Source organism: Notothenia rossii, assembly GCF_949606895.1.
Source record: "Notothenia rossii genome assembly, chromosome: 1".
Taxonomy (NCBI): domain Eukaryota; kingdom Metazoa; phylum Chordata; class Actinopteri; order Perciformes; family Nototheniidae; genus Notothenia; species Notothenia rossii.
In genome coordinates, this window is record NC_136912.1 from 92,272,133 (window position 1) to 92,290,799 (window position 18,667).

The 18,667-nt window shown below is 42.1% G+C and overlaps 1 protein-coding gene across 6 annotated transcripts in view; it reads right to left on the reverse strand.

The window, feature by feature from the left end:
• Positions 1–18,667, reverse strand: part of myo9b (myosin IXB) — a 106,118-nt gene that overhangs the window by 47,359 nt on the left and 40,092 nt on the right. For all 6 annotated transcript variants that reach the window (XM_079681087.1, XM_079681091.1, XM_079681089.1 and 3 more), the window contains exons 5-8: positions 10,115–10,209; positions 5,990–6,052; positions 2,211–2,310; positions 694–794 (exon numbers count right to left, since the gene is read on the reverse strand). In XM_079681087.1, coding sequence (XP_079537213.1) covers positions 694–794; positions 2,211–2,310; positions 5,990–6,052; positions 10,115–10,209 — 359 coding nt within the window. The remainder of the gene's footprint in view (positions 1–693; positions 795–2,210; positions 2,311–5,989; positions 6,053–10,114; positions 10,210–18,667) is intronic.

Sequence of the window (18,667 nt, forward strand, 5' to 3'; positions counted from 1 at the left end):
CTTATCTCGTGCCCTCATTGGTCATGTGTGCGTTCGTGTGTGTTGGAGGAGGGGCTCTGTGAGGAAGTGGCAGATTTTTTCCGGTTGTGTATTTTCAAATTCTAGCGCACTCGAGCTGGTTTCTCCATTCTTACCTACCCCACCTTTAAGAAAAGAGACTGCGGTGCTTTGAGAATCCGACTGCACTTACACTATCGACGTATTAATGATGCGCCAGCGGACGTCACAAATGTGCGTCTGCTGTGGGGAAACTACAGTTCTCTATACAGCCGACTACATGGATGTAACCCTAACCCTAACCCTAACCCGTTGAAAACAAGCTACCAAATAAGTTGTAAAATGCTTAATAAGCAGCGTAACTTTCATGATATCATTTCTCCGTCATAATCGGTTGTTTCCGTGAACGGCTGAATGTTGTGACGGTAAATGTTGTGGCCGCAAGGCATTGTGGGGCAGCATCTTCTCCTTTCCTTTCCTAAAGGTAGGTCCAGTGTTTCCTAAGCTAAAGGAGGTTATAAAGGAACTTTCAAAGCTCCTTTCCTATCATCTAGAGAGAATTCGAACGGCTCTTATCATGGCTGCCACTGAGGTACTTCCGGGTCATTTCACTCCGTTAGGAAGGTTCCTCAGCTAAACTCACAATTGAAACGCAGCCTAAGTGTCTTATAGGGATCATGTCTCTGGTTCACTCACTGCTTCTTGGTGGCGGGGAGGAAGCCCACCATCTCCATCGCCTGCTGCAGACGCTCAAAGTCGTGCCGAAGGTCCTCCTCATCTTCAATCTTAAAGTTTTGCTGCAAGACAAAGACAAAATGAATCAAATGTTAGTTCATTATTCAGGTGGAGAATGAAAGCTGCAGCAACTGCAAGAGGAAAGTGATATCTTTAATAAACCAAGGAAATACTTCCATCATTATTTAAATGGCTTCCATCTTGTTTCATTCTGGTGTAAATGTTATGCAGAGCAGAAACTTGAAACAGATGACCAAACAGCTGAACCTCGTCCCTGACCACTTCTACGTCTTTTTGCATTTTCACATTGAGGGTCCTCTATATTTAAGGTAATTTACTGTATTTTAAGATTTTTCAAAGCGTTTTATTTGTTAGATTTCATAAAATATAGCCAAGCAATAGGTACGATTAACGAGGAGACTTGGGAAACAGTTTTGTGATCTGTTTTGATTTTCTTACTTATTTCGTTGCATGTTGTTTGTATATTTTTGTATTTAAGATTGTATGTATGAAATATTGTCTTCTAGAATAAGAGTTTAAACAAATAATCATATAATATATATATAATTTTATTAATATGATATATAGTTTAAAGTATTATTATTATTATTATTATTATAAGGAGAAACTATGAAAGCGGTTCTCCTTTGGTCTACTTAAAAAAAAAAATGATTTGATTAATTTTGGTCAACAAAGGATATTTTTATAATTGTAAAATTGACCTCTGATTAATTGAGAGGATACTGTTCTTTCTGTATATACATATATTTAATGGCTTTATTGATGTATTGACTTTTTGTTTGAATTGGAGAGCCTAGTGTGGAGGATTTATATTCCGTACCAGAAACAAATCAGTGCATTTCAATGGAAACTGAAGAAAACAGCAGCACTGGACAAACAAACAGGTGACGAAAACACACGAATGAAGAGAAGGTTGAGGAGAGAGGGGGGGTACACAGGAGAGAGGGGGGGATACACAGGAGAGAGGGGGGGTACACAGGAGAGAGGGAGAACAAAGACTGCTTCATTAACATGCAGAGCACATGTGGCAGAGAGCTGGGAGAATACAGCCGCATTCAGACGCTCACAGGCTGAATACAGGACACACACACACACACACACACACACACACACACACACACACACACACACACACACACACACACACACACACACACACACACACACACACACACACACACACACACACACACACACACACACACACACACACACACACACACACACACACACACACACACACACACACACACACACACACACACACACACACACACACACACACACACACACACACACACACACACACCTTAAAGGTCAAATCACACGCAACGACAGGCTACAGAATTAACACGAACTGAGGGTTACTCATGGGGGGGTGGAGCCGGATGAACAAGGTACAATAACTGTCATAAATCAGATTTGTATACCGAAGAGAAAGAGGAGGAAGTGTGTACCTGCTTGAGGTAGAAGTACTCTTCAGGCGGCAGCAGCTTGAACTCCTTCCTCTCCTCCTCTGAAGCTCCCAACAGCAGGTAGTAAAACACGTGGTAGTTCCTGGAAAAAAGACACATGATGATATTAAAGGTCTTTAGGGGTGGAAAGGTTCAAATAATTTTTTATCAAATATATGTGCCCCTTTTTTTCCAGCTCTGTAATTAATTTCTTTATTTCAAACGTATCGTACTGTGTTTTAAGAAATGGATCGTTAGCTTGAATGAAATTGTAGATTTCTGCAGGTATGAAAACATTTCCGATATTGTAAGCACAAAATTCCACAGAATATATAAAAGTGTCTACACATGTTTGTATACTTCAGATATCCGTTGATGTATTTTAAAATATTGATTGAAGTATTTCTAGATGATGTGAATTTGCCAAATTCTTCCACTTTTCTAACAGAAGCATTTGGTAACAAGGACAGAGTAGGGATGTCACAGCAGTTTGCAATGTGCATCATTTAAAACAATAGGTATGCTTTCAGTAAGTTTGAACGTCTTATCACAAGTTAGGCGACGATGGCTGAATCAGAAGGTTGTGGGTTTGATCCCAGCCCGTGTAGTTGGCATGTCGATGTATTCTTGGGCAAGATACCTAACCCTCAATTGCTCCGGATAATGGCCATTGTGTATGAGTGTGTGTATGAAGAGCGAGTGGAACATGGTATTGAACGGGTGAATGAATCGTAGTATGTAAAGCGCTTTTGAGGGGTCGACAAAGACCTGATAAAGCGCTATATATATATATAAACCTATATAAGTACTGTCCATTTACCATATCAAAATAAATGTGTATTTCTGAAGAGATATTGATATGTGTCGATGTGATATTAGATCAGTGGTTCCCAACCTTTTTTCCTCAAGAGCCTGTTGGAAGTTGCGCCCCCCCCACACATAAGGGGGGGGCGCAACAGCGGTATTTAAAGTTTAAAAGTCTCAAAAATGCTACAACTCCTGTCACAAACTGGATGAATGTGAAGTATTTTGTTAAAGGAGAATGAAAGCGTAATCAAGGAGCACTATTGGAGTGACTTTGATGGTTATTGGACTCAGGATTCATTCATTTGGATTCCCGCTGCATGAAGAAATGAAAGGACGGCGGAAGTGGAAACAATTCAGGAAGGGATTAAACTGTTTAAAACACATGCTCAAAGTAAGCCGGATTTTGCCGATGTATTTATGTTGATTCAAAAGTCGTAAATAATCTACAAAATGGAGGAGGCCGATCTGATCGGAGAAACTGTGACAAATAATCTGAAACCGGCATGGACAATGACTATGTTTTAAAAATGCGCTTATCCAGAAAAGCCTTGTTTGGACACTTTACGGGCAGAAGAAACATTTCTATTAAAGAAATAATTATACATTTCTGTCTTGTTATGCCTATAATAGCTAATAACTTCACAAAAAAAGTAAAAAAAAAAAAAAGTCTAAATATGATATTTGGCCTCAAATCATCTGAGGCCTGGCGCCCCCCCCTGCGATCTTTGGCGCCCCCCCAAGAGGGGCACGCCCCCCAGGTTAGGAACCACTGTATTAGATGATTGAATCACCCCTTCAGAGAATGAAATCCTTCCTGTATGCCGCCACCATTTGGTTGTTTTGTCAGTGGATATGAGCTCCATGTTTATGGCCAAAATTCAGGGGGTGATTACGTTTTGCTGATAAACCGAGAGTCAACACGTTGTAATAACTAATAGAAAGAAAACAATGTCTGGAGCTCCGTGATATCAGTTTTCCACTCCTGCTATCAGCGGGCAGGTTGGAATAAAGGCGACTACGCTTTGTTGTATTAACACACGGGAGTAATGAGTTTCCACACTTATCACTGAAACATTACATCATACAGAGAGTCACTCACCAACTAGACACTGAGATTCAACGTAAACAGCAACTGTAAGGTGGTGGACGGTGACTAAATATTACAAAACTAATCTGAACAGGAAGCGGTAATGAGCAACGCTCTTACTACTTGAATACAGGGCATCAGTGGTGGAAGAAGTACCGTGATCCTTTAGTCAAAGTAACCAAACTAAATAGTAATAATACTCTGTTACAATGAAACGTCCTGTACTAAAACAAATCTAAAGTATTGGCATATAAATATACTTAAGTTGTCATGAATAAGAGGACGCACATTTGAGATTTATACATATTTTTAAATACGGATTATTATTATTGATGCATTAAATGTCATTTCTACTGATCATAATTCCATTGTTGAGGTCTACTAGAATAAATGTATATTGTGCAAAATTCCAAACTCATTGGTTTCTCAGACAGCATCTCTGTATAGTATGTGTATTCACTCTGTCCTAAACTGCTTGTTGGAGCTCCTGCCCCCCCTCCCCCCCCTCCCTCCCTGTGAGCCCAGTGGCTGTCTGCGAGACAGCGAAACCCAGCCAGAAATACACACACACCCGCAGCCTGGCTGGGAGTTTGTGTGTGTGCCGCGGTGTCTCGCCGACCCCACACCAGTGAGCCAGCTCTCACTGTCCCGCTCCTCGCAGCAACGTCCCGCCGAGTGTGTGTGTGTGTGAGGAAGTACGCGGATTGGTCCGTACGTAACGGCTCCGCAGATTGGTCCATTTGGATCAATCTGCAGAGCCGTTATGTTACGTCACTATACCCGAAATACGTCACTATACCCAAGAAGTAAACAATGGAAAAAGAGAAATGTCCAACGAGGCGTTCTGGGGCAGCATAGACAGGTCTTCTCTGTGTTAGAGTTTTACTCGCTATAGGGTGTACTTTGAGGGTTTGTGACTCTGCAGACCGTTTACATGCAGAAAAATCTTCATAACACACAAGGGGACGGGGAATAATCAGAAAAGCATGACATGGGACCTTTAACGAGTTGGAGATGGAGCCAATTTCTACTTATTTTTATATTGCTGGTGGAAACCTATACTAATGTGTCAATGTTTATCTATTAGTTAATGTTTATTTTGTATTAGCGAATTAAATGTAAAGTAACTCAACCCTAAAGGTGTCAGATAAATGTAGTGAAGTCAAAAGTACAAAACTCCTTTCTAAAATACAGTGGAGTGGAAGTATAAAGTAGCATAAACTCTAAATACTCAATTAAACTACGAGTACATTACCTCAAAATTGTACTTAAGAACAGTAATTAAGTACTTCACTACATTTCCCAAGAGTAAGGTTCAGATGAGAGATTGTGTGTTTCTTTATCTGTATGAATCTGAATTGAAAAAAAGCTTTCCTGTGTCGAGAACAGTTAAATCAATACCGCATCGTGGCCCTTTGGCCCAGATATGTGTTTGCATTTCAGTCACACAGGTAGTAACACCATGTGGTGGAGTGAGTGTCAGACAGTGAGTAACAACTGGAAGTACACATCTTCCGGCGCAGTCTACAAACTCATCTCTTTCGACTCCACTTCCAGCAATACAATTACTAACTAAGCACTCATATACTAACTAAGGTGTAAAACATCTCACTGTTGAGTGTCAGTGTCAGCATATGTTCGTGTGTGTGTGTGTGTGTGTGTGTGTGTGTGTGTGTGTGTGTGTGTGTGTGTGTGTGTGTGTGTGTGTGTGTGTGTGTGTGTGTGTGTGTGTGTGTGTGTGTGTGTAGGCAGATGAACATCTTAAAGTCAAAGACACATGCTGAACTTCATTTACGCCCGTCAGAGGGTTCCACTGTTTGTACAGAGGGCCCCCATGAAGGTCAGCAGGGGTCAGAGGTCAAGACCTTGAATGACCCTCCCTCCTCACCTCTCGTTCTTCTCTCTGGACACCAGGCGAGACTTCTCCAGCAGATACTTCTCCACCACAGCACTATTTGGCAGAAAGAAAGAGAACACACATGTAAAAACTTGTGAAGGAACATTGCACACATTTCTTCCATATTGTTGCAACATTCACACTTATTATTATTATCATCCAATAAAAGAATTGCTGCCACTGATTTTTAGAGAGAACTGGACATTCCAATTATATTTCACAATAGTTAGAATTAACACGTAATTATTCCTGTGCGTCTTTAGATTTTTCTAGCATTTTTAAAAGGTCACAATTGTCAATAGGATACCTTTTTCTCGTTTGAACAAATGTGTCATAATAGTCACATAATGTCTTATTTATTCAAGATTTTTGAGAGTAACATGTGTTGGTCTGATTAGCGTCAGTAAGTGGTCTTTGGTTGGTTTACAGGTCGTGTAGTTTGAAGATGTAGACAAGAGCTAGGCCTTGTAGTCTCATATAAACGTCTTAAATAATCTTAATATTCTCATAATCAATTCTGAACGTCATTAGCATTCAGTGCAGCGACGTTTAATGAGAAGTGTTGTTAAAACTGCTGGTTTATATACGAGCTGAAGAACAGAGGGATGGTGTAATAGAAGATGACAAGAAAAAAGGGAAGAAGAAAAACAATGAGGATGAATCACTTAACACCAAAGGTCACTGTGTGTGTGTGAGTGTGAGTGTGAGTGAGTGTGTGTGTGTGTGTGTGTGTGTGTGTGTGTGTGTGTGTGTGTGTGTGTGTGTGTGTGTGTGTGTAGGTCATATGTGAAAGTGGGCTGGTAATAAAAGTGAGGGGAGGAGCGGGAGGGGAAGTGAGGACAGATGGTCGGAATAATCAAAGAGTGAACAAAGCGTTCAGATCACATAGCCACACACGCACCATAACAAACAGCTTCAGCATTAATCATTTTTATTTGATTGTTTGCTATAGATGGAGGGAGGGAGTTTCCAAGCTTCTGTGTGGGGCAGTCATGACATTTGCACTAAAAGCAGAGGAGGTATTTTCTACACCAGGCCGAGGCTGTAAAGTTGTCTAAATCAGATTTTATAAGGGAAGTTTATATGTAAAAACAGCGCTGACGCCAGTCCTCGTGACACACTGAAAATAGATGTTGTGAGAAACAGAAATAGTTGTGTTTGTCCATTGGCTTAAAAAGCAGCCTCAACTGTAGACACATTTACTCAGACCATGTTCATACATCTACTGCAAAGATCTGCGAGATTGAGTTAGATTTTTCCCGGAATACAATGCACTGCAACTTTGACAGAAAAGTACTTTTATTGATTCAAGCTGCAATGATTAGTAGACTCATTGTTAAGTCAATTGACAGTTGTAGAAAATGCAGTTTTTAGCCTCTCAAATATGGAGAGTTCCCTCTCGTCTGTGTTGTATGTCTTAAAAGGGCTGCTCATTTTCAGTTTCATAATTGTATGTACCGGTAGTGTCTCTACTGTGACATGTTTCCATGCTTTAATGTTCAAACAGCTCTTTACTTCTCTCATACTGCCTGTGAAACCAGAGCCCAGTCTGCTCTGATTGGTTAGCTGGCCGGCTCTGTTGTGATTGGTCAACCGCTTAGAGATGTCTCGCCCCTCAGTCTATCACTACAATGTGTTGGAGCGCTAGCCAATTTGCTAATTTGATCGTTTCCATTGCGAGAACAAGTGAGAGAGGCTATCACTGGGCAGCTGGCACTAAAAAACACATCTTCTTTTCCCAAAACAGAAGAAGGCTTCGTGCCAATTAATGTTAGTTTTGTTTATTTAAAAAAAAAAAAAAAAAATCTCTCCAACAAATCTTCACACCTGTGCAAATACACCATACATTTGTTTTGTTTTTTTAACCCTATTCACCACCTTTTGCAGGATGCATTTCAACAACGTGTCTTATTGGCTCTCGTATAAACATGACATATATAAGTTTCAGTGTGTTTATAAAAGCATTTCAAGGCATTAAGGTATGATGAGGCGTTATTTGAAGTTATTTCAAAGCTCCCCAAAGTCGTTGGCAGGAGCCTTACTGCTATACTTTCTATACAGTATATCTTTCAATCAATGTGTGGCAAAGAGAAACCTTACAACGCATGCATAAACACATACAGTATGTGTTCATGCTCTGACATCTTTCACTGACACCTCCTTCAAAGTGAATTTCTTTCATGGTAGTAGTGCTGCATCTCTCAGGATTAGCACAGCGACAGCAGCCTTCCCTTTGTTCCTCTCCTCTATTGACTTTCTGAATGTCACCACTGGAGACAGAGGACAGACAGGCAGCCTTTCTTACCGACTACAGAGCTGTGATGAGGCCAATCCTTCCCTGCAGGATACACTAACGTATACAGTGATGCTTTCAGGTGGATTCCATTCATAGTTTGCAGCGTTTCCTCGTTCATATGGGTTCACTGTGCAGCAGAGGAAAGCATCAGCGGGCTCAAATCAACTCGGCTGATTGGATTACAAACCTTTCTGAGGGTAAGCAATTGAATAGAGCATGATGAGATCAGCTGCCATTAGGGGATAATCAGGTTGGGGAAGCCCAGTTAGTGCGGCGCGGAGCAGCTGTCGCCACAGGCATTTACACGTTTCAATTCAATCTATTTCTAGAGCCAAACTCCTCCATACACACCAGTCAGAACTCTCATCCTGTTAGCCTATTTTCATCTCATGTATACGTCATTATCCAATTTAACTGCCTGCATCAATTTCAATATTTGTGTTATTATTCACCTGATATATATTATTACACTTAAATGTCTATATCATTTGTTTCTGTAAATATTCATCTCATATATATTTAACTAATTGAAACGTCTTGATCAATTCCAGGGTTTTGTTTAAACCGGGTAACAGGGGGGCTGCGCCATTTTAACAAAATGCAGATTTGACCCGTCACATTTTAAAGTGATGCCAGAAAACAATATTTCTGTTCGTCAAAACCTGTATAATTACTCAAAAAATGTGAAAACCGTGTCAAATAGACCATCGGACGTCAGAGACAGTCCGCGGCGCCATCTTGTATACGGGCGTCATGTTCTTAGGAGACTTTATATATCTTATGTACAAGATCAGCGCCACAGTATTGCCCTCATACTAGAGTCTTCTAGAAAAACCCCTGATACAGATGTGTGATTTATTAAACATGTTCTTTTGAACTCTTTGACACTTGGATGGTTGCATTTGTTCTATGACTTGTATAATATAAATTATTTTAGGTTTAATTGATCAATTGAGTTTGAGTGGTCTACCCAGGTTTTTTTATAGATTCAGATTATTGTTTTAAGGCCATCCACACATTTAAAACGTATTTTACACCAAAAATCTGATCTGAAAAACATTAATGCAAGAGTTAATTAATTGAAAAAACAGATGTTAACAATTCATTTTAAGATTTTACAATGCAGAGAAAGGGGAAAAAACTCTTACTTCCTATTCATTTTTAGGGCTTCTGAAAAGGATTAATTTAAGACATTTTGATACCAATTAACGCCTTGTTATTAGATCATTGAGTTCAATGCCACAGGATCCACAGCAACCCTGATTGTACCGTATATTCTTTGCAGCTCTTCAGCTTTTACATCTTCCCCAACTACAGCATAACACGTTTTCTTTTTTAAGACTCCCTACCGAGCAGCTGTTTCTCTCTGTTGAGGAAGTGACGCAGCTGAACACTTTAACACAACGCTAACCAGAGACTGACTGCTGAGAAAAAGGAAGCACATGCTGGTGGTTGCACACACACACACACACACGACTGTGTTGACAAACAGGAAGAGGACACAGAAACATAGTGTGCATGTCCCTGTATGGTGCTGTACTGCAGATGAAGGCCGTGTGAGACCTAGTTTTCAGTGGTTGGTTCCAAGGACAAACACCACCCCCCCCCCCCCCCCCCCACACACACACACACACACACACACACACACACACACACACACACACACACACACACACACACACACACACACACACACACACACACACACACACACACACACACACACACACACACACACACACACACACACACACACACACACACACACACACACACACACACACACACACACACACACACACACACACTTCATGACTCACCCTCTGACCACTCCACTTTCCAGGTAATTCACCTGGATGAATTTTCCAAAGCGGCTGGAGTTGTTGTTGTGGGCGGTCTTGGCGTTCCCAAAGGCCTGAGAGAGAACACAGGAGGAGAAACACATATTAAGTTTCAGGGTAAGAAGTCAACAACAATGCATTGCATCAACAAATCAACCAATGACCTCAGGGTTAATGCAACCTCCTCACTATGGACGTGTTTCTTTTCCATTTGTCACAACAACCAATAAGGGTAGATGGTGGAAAAAAACACCTTTTCAAACTGAGAGGCAGACGGCCTTTCATTTGGGTGCATAGTTTAATTGTGTTTCTTATTTTATGATTTTAAGTAGGGCTGCATGATCCAAAAAATAACATACAACATGTATTGCAGTACGACTAAACGTCATCACGCCCAACATTAGCCGCCTTTAGCTTAGCGGTGGTGACGTGAAGTCATGTGACCGTGCTGTAGTTCCTTCATAGCCCAACGCAAGCATTTCACTATAATCCTTAATGTTCAGTTTATTTTCTGCAATAATTCAAAAATATAATGGAAAAATCATATTTGATCTTTGTCGGGGAGCCCTTGCAAGGCTTACTTATTGGCCATCCTAAAAAGATGTTTCACCCCTGCACCATCTATTGGGTGCAACACAATCGAGTGCCAGCACATCTTCTTTGGAATCAATAAAAAAAAATCACCATGACCACAAAGAGGCTGGAAGGTCAAAGGGTTATATGTCTTGCTTTGAAACAGCAGCTGAGATGGCGGAAGGGGGTGGGACCGTGTGTGTGTGTGTGTGTGTGTGTGTGTGTGTGTGTGTGTGTGTGTGTGTGTGTGTGTGTGTGTGTGTGTGTGCATCTGCAACTCGTTGCCCTCTCTTGCCCTCTTCTCATTCTCTTCCCATCCATCTCTGTCTATTTTTTCCTCCTTCAAGACCATTTCACTTATTAGCTTTTACACTGTGCGTGTGTGTCTGTGAGTGAGAGTGAGAGTGAGAGAGAGAGAGAGAGAGAATAGGTCAGTGAGGACAAATGATGGTGGTCACCCGTCTGCAGCAGAATTTCTCTCCAGGCTACATGCTAATGTTGCTAACCCAGCCAGGGGCCCCACAGAGCCACCAGGCCTCACTGAGGGGGCCCGTTCACTTTTTTTCTACATGATGCACGAATGCTCACATGGTTACAGATAGACACACACTCAACAAAAGGCCACCGCAGGGGAAGTTGACTCAGTGCATGTTAAATAGGAGCCACATTGTATCTTGAAAAGCAGTTGGAAGGGAATTTGATACAGTGGTGTTGAGGCTGATTGGACTTAGGGGGGGGGGGGGGGGGGGGGGGGGGGCACACACACACACACACACACACACACACACACACACACACACACACACACACACACACACACACACACACACACACACACACACACACACACACACACACACACACACACACACACACACACACACACACACACACACACACACACACACACACACACACACACACACACACACACACACACACACACACACACACACACACACACACACACACACTCTCTCTCTCTCTCTCTCTCTCTTTGGGATGAACCGTTGACCTATTTGAACTTTGCCTGCTTTAGATCTTTGTCTTTTTCTTGTTTTTCCTAAACTTTTTTTCCTCTGCTTTGCTAAAATGTGGATGAGTTTTGAGGCCAGAGGGAATTATGAGTTGCTGCTTGTTGACGGATGAGCAAATAGATGCTGAGGTGTCACTTATCCATGACCTGGACTTGCTCTGACAAGACTCTTCCCCACCCACCCACCCACCTACTCACACTCTCACTTTGGTTGATGCAAACACGAACATGTTATCAGGCTGTTTTGTGTTATGAATGTTAATAAATAACATTTCAACGTGTAGCTGGATTTATTCAGAATGTTTCCAAAGTGGAATACCATGTCTTCTCTTCCAGGTTTGAGGGTCAGTGAGTGTGTTTTGGCACTGATACCCCAGAGTCTCTTAACACTGTCCACAGTACTGTTCTGATCCCCCCGCCCAAAAAAACTCCACAACCTTGCAGCAAAGAGCACAAAGCCCTGGGAAATCTCTGCAAAGCCCAGATCGCTGCAGCACGGAGGGAATGCTAAACATGTCGCAGCGCCATTCGTATTCGAACTTGCCCTTGAGCGGAGGATCTGATTGGCTGGAATGCTCGGCAGGTATGGGGAAGTGGACTTTCCAAAAACGTGTCCGTGGAAAGAACTGATTTGCATTCTTACGAAATAAGGGTTGAGCTGAGGGAACTGAAGGGAGAAAGAAAGAGAGACAGCAATCTGAACATCATATCTAGCGGGGAATCATATAGTGTTGTTCAATCCTGTTGAACTGAGTCCTCTCTGTGGTAAGAGGATTCTCTGGAAGACAGCGTTCCTGCACATTTTCACTTGTCAGACCTTTTCGAATGAATTCTCACATCCCTATTCAGCCACACACACACACACACACACACACACACACACACACACACACACACACACACACACACACACACACACACACACACACACACACACACACACACACACACACACACACACACACACACACACACACACACACACACACACACACACACACACACACACACACACACACACACACACACACACACACACACACACACACACACACACACACACACACACACACACACACACACACACACACACACACACTTCTGCTTACAATCCACACTTGGGGAGTGTCTCCAAGGACGATGAGTTGTTTGTCTCAACAAGAAAGTGAGGCCGAGGCGAGAAAGTACAAATGATTTACTCTGAAAAGGCATTAAAAGTTCGGTCTAGTATAAACTTGCAAACGTAAAAGAAACTGTTTGGAAACTGTCAGAGGTTGTGTACAGGATTACGTGTTCACAGACACAAGGAGTTATATTAGATGTTCACTCCTTAGAAACGGCTTTGGAGGCTCTGAGAGTTGCCAAGCCACCCTTCAAACTGTATGTAGTCAGTCCCATCAAAACGTTAATACAATACTAAAAAGCGAAATCCTCGCTTGTGAATATTTCATACCAGCAACGTGAGTTTGTGAACTGTTCAACACTTCAATACAAGGTTTGAGTACATTTACGCAGGCAGAAGACCAACTATCAGGATCATACTGAACCAGATGACTTTCTGGCAGTCTGTGTATTGTTAATTGATGTATAGTCTAAGCTACTGTAAGATATTTTATTGAGTGAGTTTAAGTTTCCTCTGGTGAATAGTAAAGGTGTGTATAAGTGCAGGGCGTTTATTGTGACATATTACAGAGAATGTGGTAGTTCTTGTAGGATTAACAAAGTTTGTTGTCATACTTCAGAGACTCTGTTTACATGTACGTTTTATGTCTTTTCCACACAACATGATCGGTTGATGCCTTTATTTGCACTGAGAAAACTTGAACAAAATAGACCTTATTCCATAAAGTTAAAATACTGAGTGAAAGTATGCAAGCCAAAAACACAGTTTGAAAACAAACAGACTTGCAAATGAAATTGCAATCTTACGCAGCGTCCACACGGCGGCGTGTGCGTTGAAGCTTGCCGGCGGGCGTGTCTGAACCTCGACCAACAACCAATCACATGAATCTCCCGCCTCTGACACACAAGCACGTGGTTTGATTGGCTAGAGCTTGTACTGGCATATGATTTGATTGGCTGACGCTTCCATTGAAGCTTCAAAAGTTGAACATTGCTCAACTTTTGAAGCGAGCAACGCGAGCAAAGCGAAGCGACGGAACCACAATGCAGTTCCGCAAAGCGTGACGTCACCCCATTCAAAGTGAATGGGCAGAAGTCTCGAAGCTTCAACGCACGCCGCCGTGTGGACAGGCCGTAAGAGTATTTGTTTTAAACGTATTTAACTTTAATACTCCTGTACTACTGTACTAGGAGACAAACTATTTGGTATTAAACGTCCAGTTGGTGTTTGGGTACTGGACCTTATTGCGATGACAGGGAGGCGCTGCAGCATCCTTTAAAGTGAAGCGGCTGAAAAGAGCTTCAGTTTAACGTTTCCACAGCGGCTGCCAAAGCCTTGACACCGACACCTCCCTGCAGCATGGATACACTCACAAAGAGGAGAAACAGTCCAACAAAGAGGGTTCCCACAAGCAGAGGGCAACGGCCGGCACTCTGCAAACATGCAGCAAACCTCTAGGTGGACATGCTCTCTCTCTGCAGACACTTTACATACTATACAGAGGTGGGGGGAGTACTCAGATCTTGTACTAAAGTAAGAGTAGAAGTACCAGAGTGTAGGAATACTCTGTTACAGTAAAAGTCCTGCATTCAAAATGTTACTAAAGTAAAAGTATTATCATCAAAATATAGTGAGAGTCGCGACAGTAAAAGTAGTCATTGTGCAGATTGGTCCATTTCAGAATAATAGATATGATATGTTTTATAATGATTGTTCATGAAAGTGTTCTCAAAGCTGGTAAAGGTGCAGCTAGTTTGAATGACTTTGTATACTGCAGGGTAGCTTGTGGATTTACTCCAGGTGGAACTAAAGTCTGATTTAACACTTGAATATATTTCATATCATTCATCCACATCTGTGAAGTAACTAAAGGTATTAGTATATTAGGTATAAGTCCTCCCTCCAAAATTGTACTTCAGTGTACAGTACTTGAGTAAATCTACTTTACACCACTGCACCTATATGATGTTCTTTACACTCTAGTTGATATGGCTATATGATGATTGGTAGCTGTGATATTAAGGCAAACACATATGGTATAGAGTGACATTATAATCAGTTTGTTGTGCTGAATGTGAGAAATGCTTTGGTGAGATCACATGATGTTGGCAGTGATTGAATGTAACCACGTCTCTACACAGTTCCTCCTTTATTCTTGGCCTTTTTTCAAGCCATCACTATACATCCCAGCAGCTCGACTTAAAGCCCTCGAGCTTAACTTAACTTAAGTGCCAACAAAGAATTGATTCTCTGTCGAACAGTAACAGCGTCTACAGTGCTCGGAGGTGCTACTTTATAACTTAGCTGCATCAAGGTCGAATGAAAACGTTCTAAACACTCGTTTTTCGATCGTAATGACGTAGCATTGCTTCTTGGAAATAACTGGCAGTTCATTTGTTTTGTGAAGATGAGCTCAAAGACACTTAGCATTGCTAATTATGTAAGGAATACAGCTGACAATGGAAGAAAGGGTTTGATACTTGAAATCCTCTTGACTAACATTTGGAATTAAAGCTTCGTAAAAGTGAATATTTTCTGGTTTCTTAAAGGTGGGGTAGGTAATTCACTTCAGAAACACTTTTTGTTATATTCCATGGAATGCTCTTAACATCCCGATAGCAATGAATATATTAAATGCTTTGACAATAAATACATAAAAAAACGTCATCTGTGGAAGCCGTAGTACTGTAAAAAGCACGACCAATCATCTGAGCCGGCCCGGCTAAAATAACTGGATGGCCTACCTGCCTGTCAGCCTTCCATCTCGTGCCCTCATTGGTCATGTGTGCGTTCGTGTGTGTTGGAGGAGGGGCTCTGTAAGGAAGTCTGAAGGAAGGGGCAGTTTTTTTCGGTTGTGTATTTTCAAATTCTAGCGCTCTCGAGCTGATTTCTCCATTCTTACCTACCCTACCTGTAACTCCTTCTTTTACATTACATGTCACTTGTTAGTCGTTTTATCCAAAGCGACTAACAAACTCAATACTGTGGACAATCCCCACAAAAGCAATTTGGGGTGAAGTGTCTCAGGGACACAACGACATGCTGACTGCAGTGGGATTTGAACCTGTTCCGTACCCTGATCCGAACACCAACGCACTAATCCACTACGCCACACGCCTCCTCCGCCTTCTTGACCGTAAACTCAATATATTTTTGTTTTTGACAGACATTTGACGATGTCATCATGAGCGTGCGAAAAAAAAGACTGATCAACATTTAAAAAAAAAAATGTTGGTTGGAGCCGTTCTTCTCAAATCATAAACAAACTCTCGGGCAGGAAATACAAAAGTTTTTTGTGTGTTTCATGGCATGGGTTAACATCTGCAAACGGTATTTTCTTGCTCTCACAGATGTCGAAATGATTCGGTCTACCCACTTTGTAACGAGGTTAGGTGATGACGATGTCAGAGGTTAGAGGTTGGAACAGTTAGAATAAAGTGCTCTTGCACCAGTTCTCTCCTCTTGTGGTCTGCTGTTTCACCAGATTGGAGACATTTCCAGCAGCTCCACCCATGTCTCGATTGGTCCCACATCAAACCTACGCCTGTGGTGTGGTCAGAGCCCCATGAATAGACCCTGAAGGCCTGCTGCTGCTGCATGTAAGCTGTGTTTGGCCTGCAGAGAACAGCATATTCATCTCCTCAGTATCATTCGGAGCGCTATGATTACAGTAAAGCCTTTGTATACTGTATGAGTATGAAATGAAGGACACGTGTGCATGACGCAGCGACTCAGCCCCGGTAATGCCAGCTTTTCCCAGACTCGTACACAATGCCACCCAGCCTGACCAAATATAGCGAGAGGAATAAAGAGGTGCAACCCATAACAAAGAGATAAGCAATGGCTGAGCAGGCGGAACGGCCAGCTACTCCTCTGCACTTCCTGAACAAACAATACAAGACTTTGGTGTATCCCCGCCCCTCAAGGCCTCGAGCGAACAGCACAGAGGGACGTTCTGCTGCTACTTCCTGTGTCGTAGCTGCTTCCTTCTGAAAAGGGTTCCGGATGATAGGAGCTTCCTGTCTGAAGTTGTGAGACAAAGTTGCATAAAGGAGGCTGGAGAGTAAAACAGGAATCTGTGACCAGGAGGCTTAGTCAAAAAGGTTATTTGGCTGAGATGACTTTCTCCTCATAAATGTATGAGCGGGAAACATTGGTGACATCCAGAAACAGATTTTTTTTTATCACCTCAGAAATTGGTATAATTGCTTGTCAACCTTTATCTTTTGAGTGCCCTAAACGTTTGAGTCAAATTGAATCACAAACAATTTGTTTACGTGATAAAACACTACGATTAAATTAAAGCTTTTCAGAATGCTGCAAATCTTAAAAAGTGGCTGGTTGCTCAACCGGTTCAGGGCTTATTAAGTACCTCTTAGCCCCAATTACAACGTTTTCAACCGACCACATTTTAGTTTTCAAGCAAGCATGGATGGAGCTTCCTTTGGATTAGAATATCTGGGCTTTTTCCACCTTATTAAAAAAACAAACACTTCCTAAATCATACAATGGGACAAGAAAAACTTGATCCGTATTTCCCTGTGATTACAACATAACTAACACGTTGCCTGTAAAGTGCCCGCCAACTTTCTGCAACGGTGCACAGCTCTGGTGTTGACATGAAGAAAATAAATAAGCTTAAAGCCTGGCAAGAAAAAAACGGCGACGCCAGAAAAAGCACGTCACAGAGGATCAACCGGTCAGACCAGTTCAGAGGAGATGAAGTCATTCAGAGCTGGTGGAGCTGATTTTGTTCAAAGTGCAGAAAGTATTAAGGACAAATGTCTCTTATACCTGCATTATTTTCAAGACAAAGGAGGGAAGTTCATAGAAAACAAATTGAAAAGAAACTGGTACAAAGAACTAAAGTAGGACAGCGGTTTTCTGACATTCTGTTAGCAGCACACAGCCTTATAAACGATGATCTCATCTCCTTAAAATGTTTGACCTGGGCCTCAAGACCTCCACTATAGCTTCAGGATATCCACACACACACATTCACACACATGTTCCACCACTGTAACCTGATCAGCGTCAACGACAGAAACAACAAATACAAATTAAACCCTTTGTCAAAGTAAACACTCCTTTATGTTGATGTGTGTATCTATAAATAGCATTCCTCACTCCATATAAAAAAGGTCTTCTCTGGAGCTCGTCAGGAAGGAACCACAAGAGGTGGACTGTTTGTGTGCAGAGGAACAGCAGGGAACATTATTTCATAGGAGCTTGGTCTCTAACTTGTGTTGGATGTTAGCCATCTTTTGAGCGAGCTGCTAAGACCCCATTTACAAGGGAACGTTTGCGTTTACGCAGCAAATTCGTTTTCAAAAAAGTCTTCCGTTCACACGCATTCGGCTCATTTGACGTGTCTGTTCACACGAGACCACTGGAAACGCTGTAGTACATAGGCCGGGCCTGTAAGTGGCGCTGTACTTCTGCCACAAAATACACCAAAAGCAGCGAAGAAGACCCCCGAGTAATGTTGCCTGGTTGCTCTTCTGTTTATGCCCCGCGGTGGATTTAGCAACATGTAGTTCATGTAGTTCTCCATGTCCACCTGTTGCTGATGGTTGTGGTAGAGGAGCTGTAGATTTTGCACTAACATCTGTAGCATGGTCAGTACCTACTGACAGTAGCTACTGACCATGCTACAGCAGTGAGCAGGAGAGGTGGGGAGAGGCGGCGCTATAGCTTCAGCGTTATCAGGAAATGATCGTATAGGGCGTACACACTGAGCCGTTTGGCCCCCCAGAGCGTTCCGGTTGCAGATCTATCCACCTTGGGACCCGTTATTGTT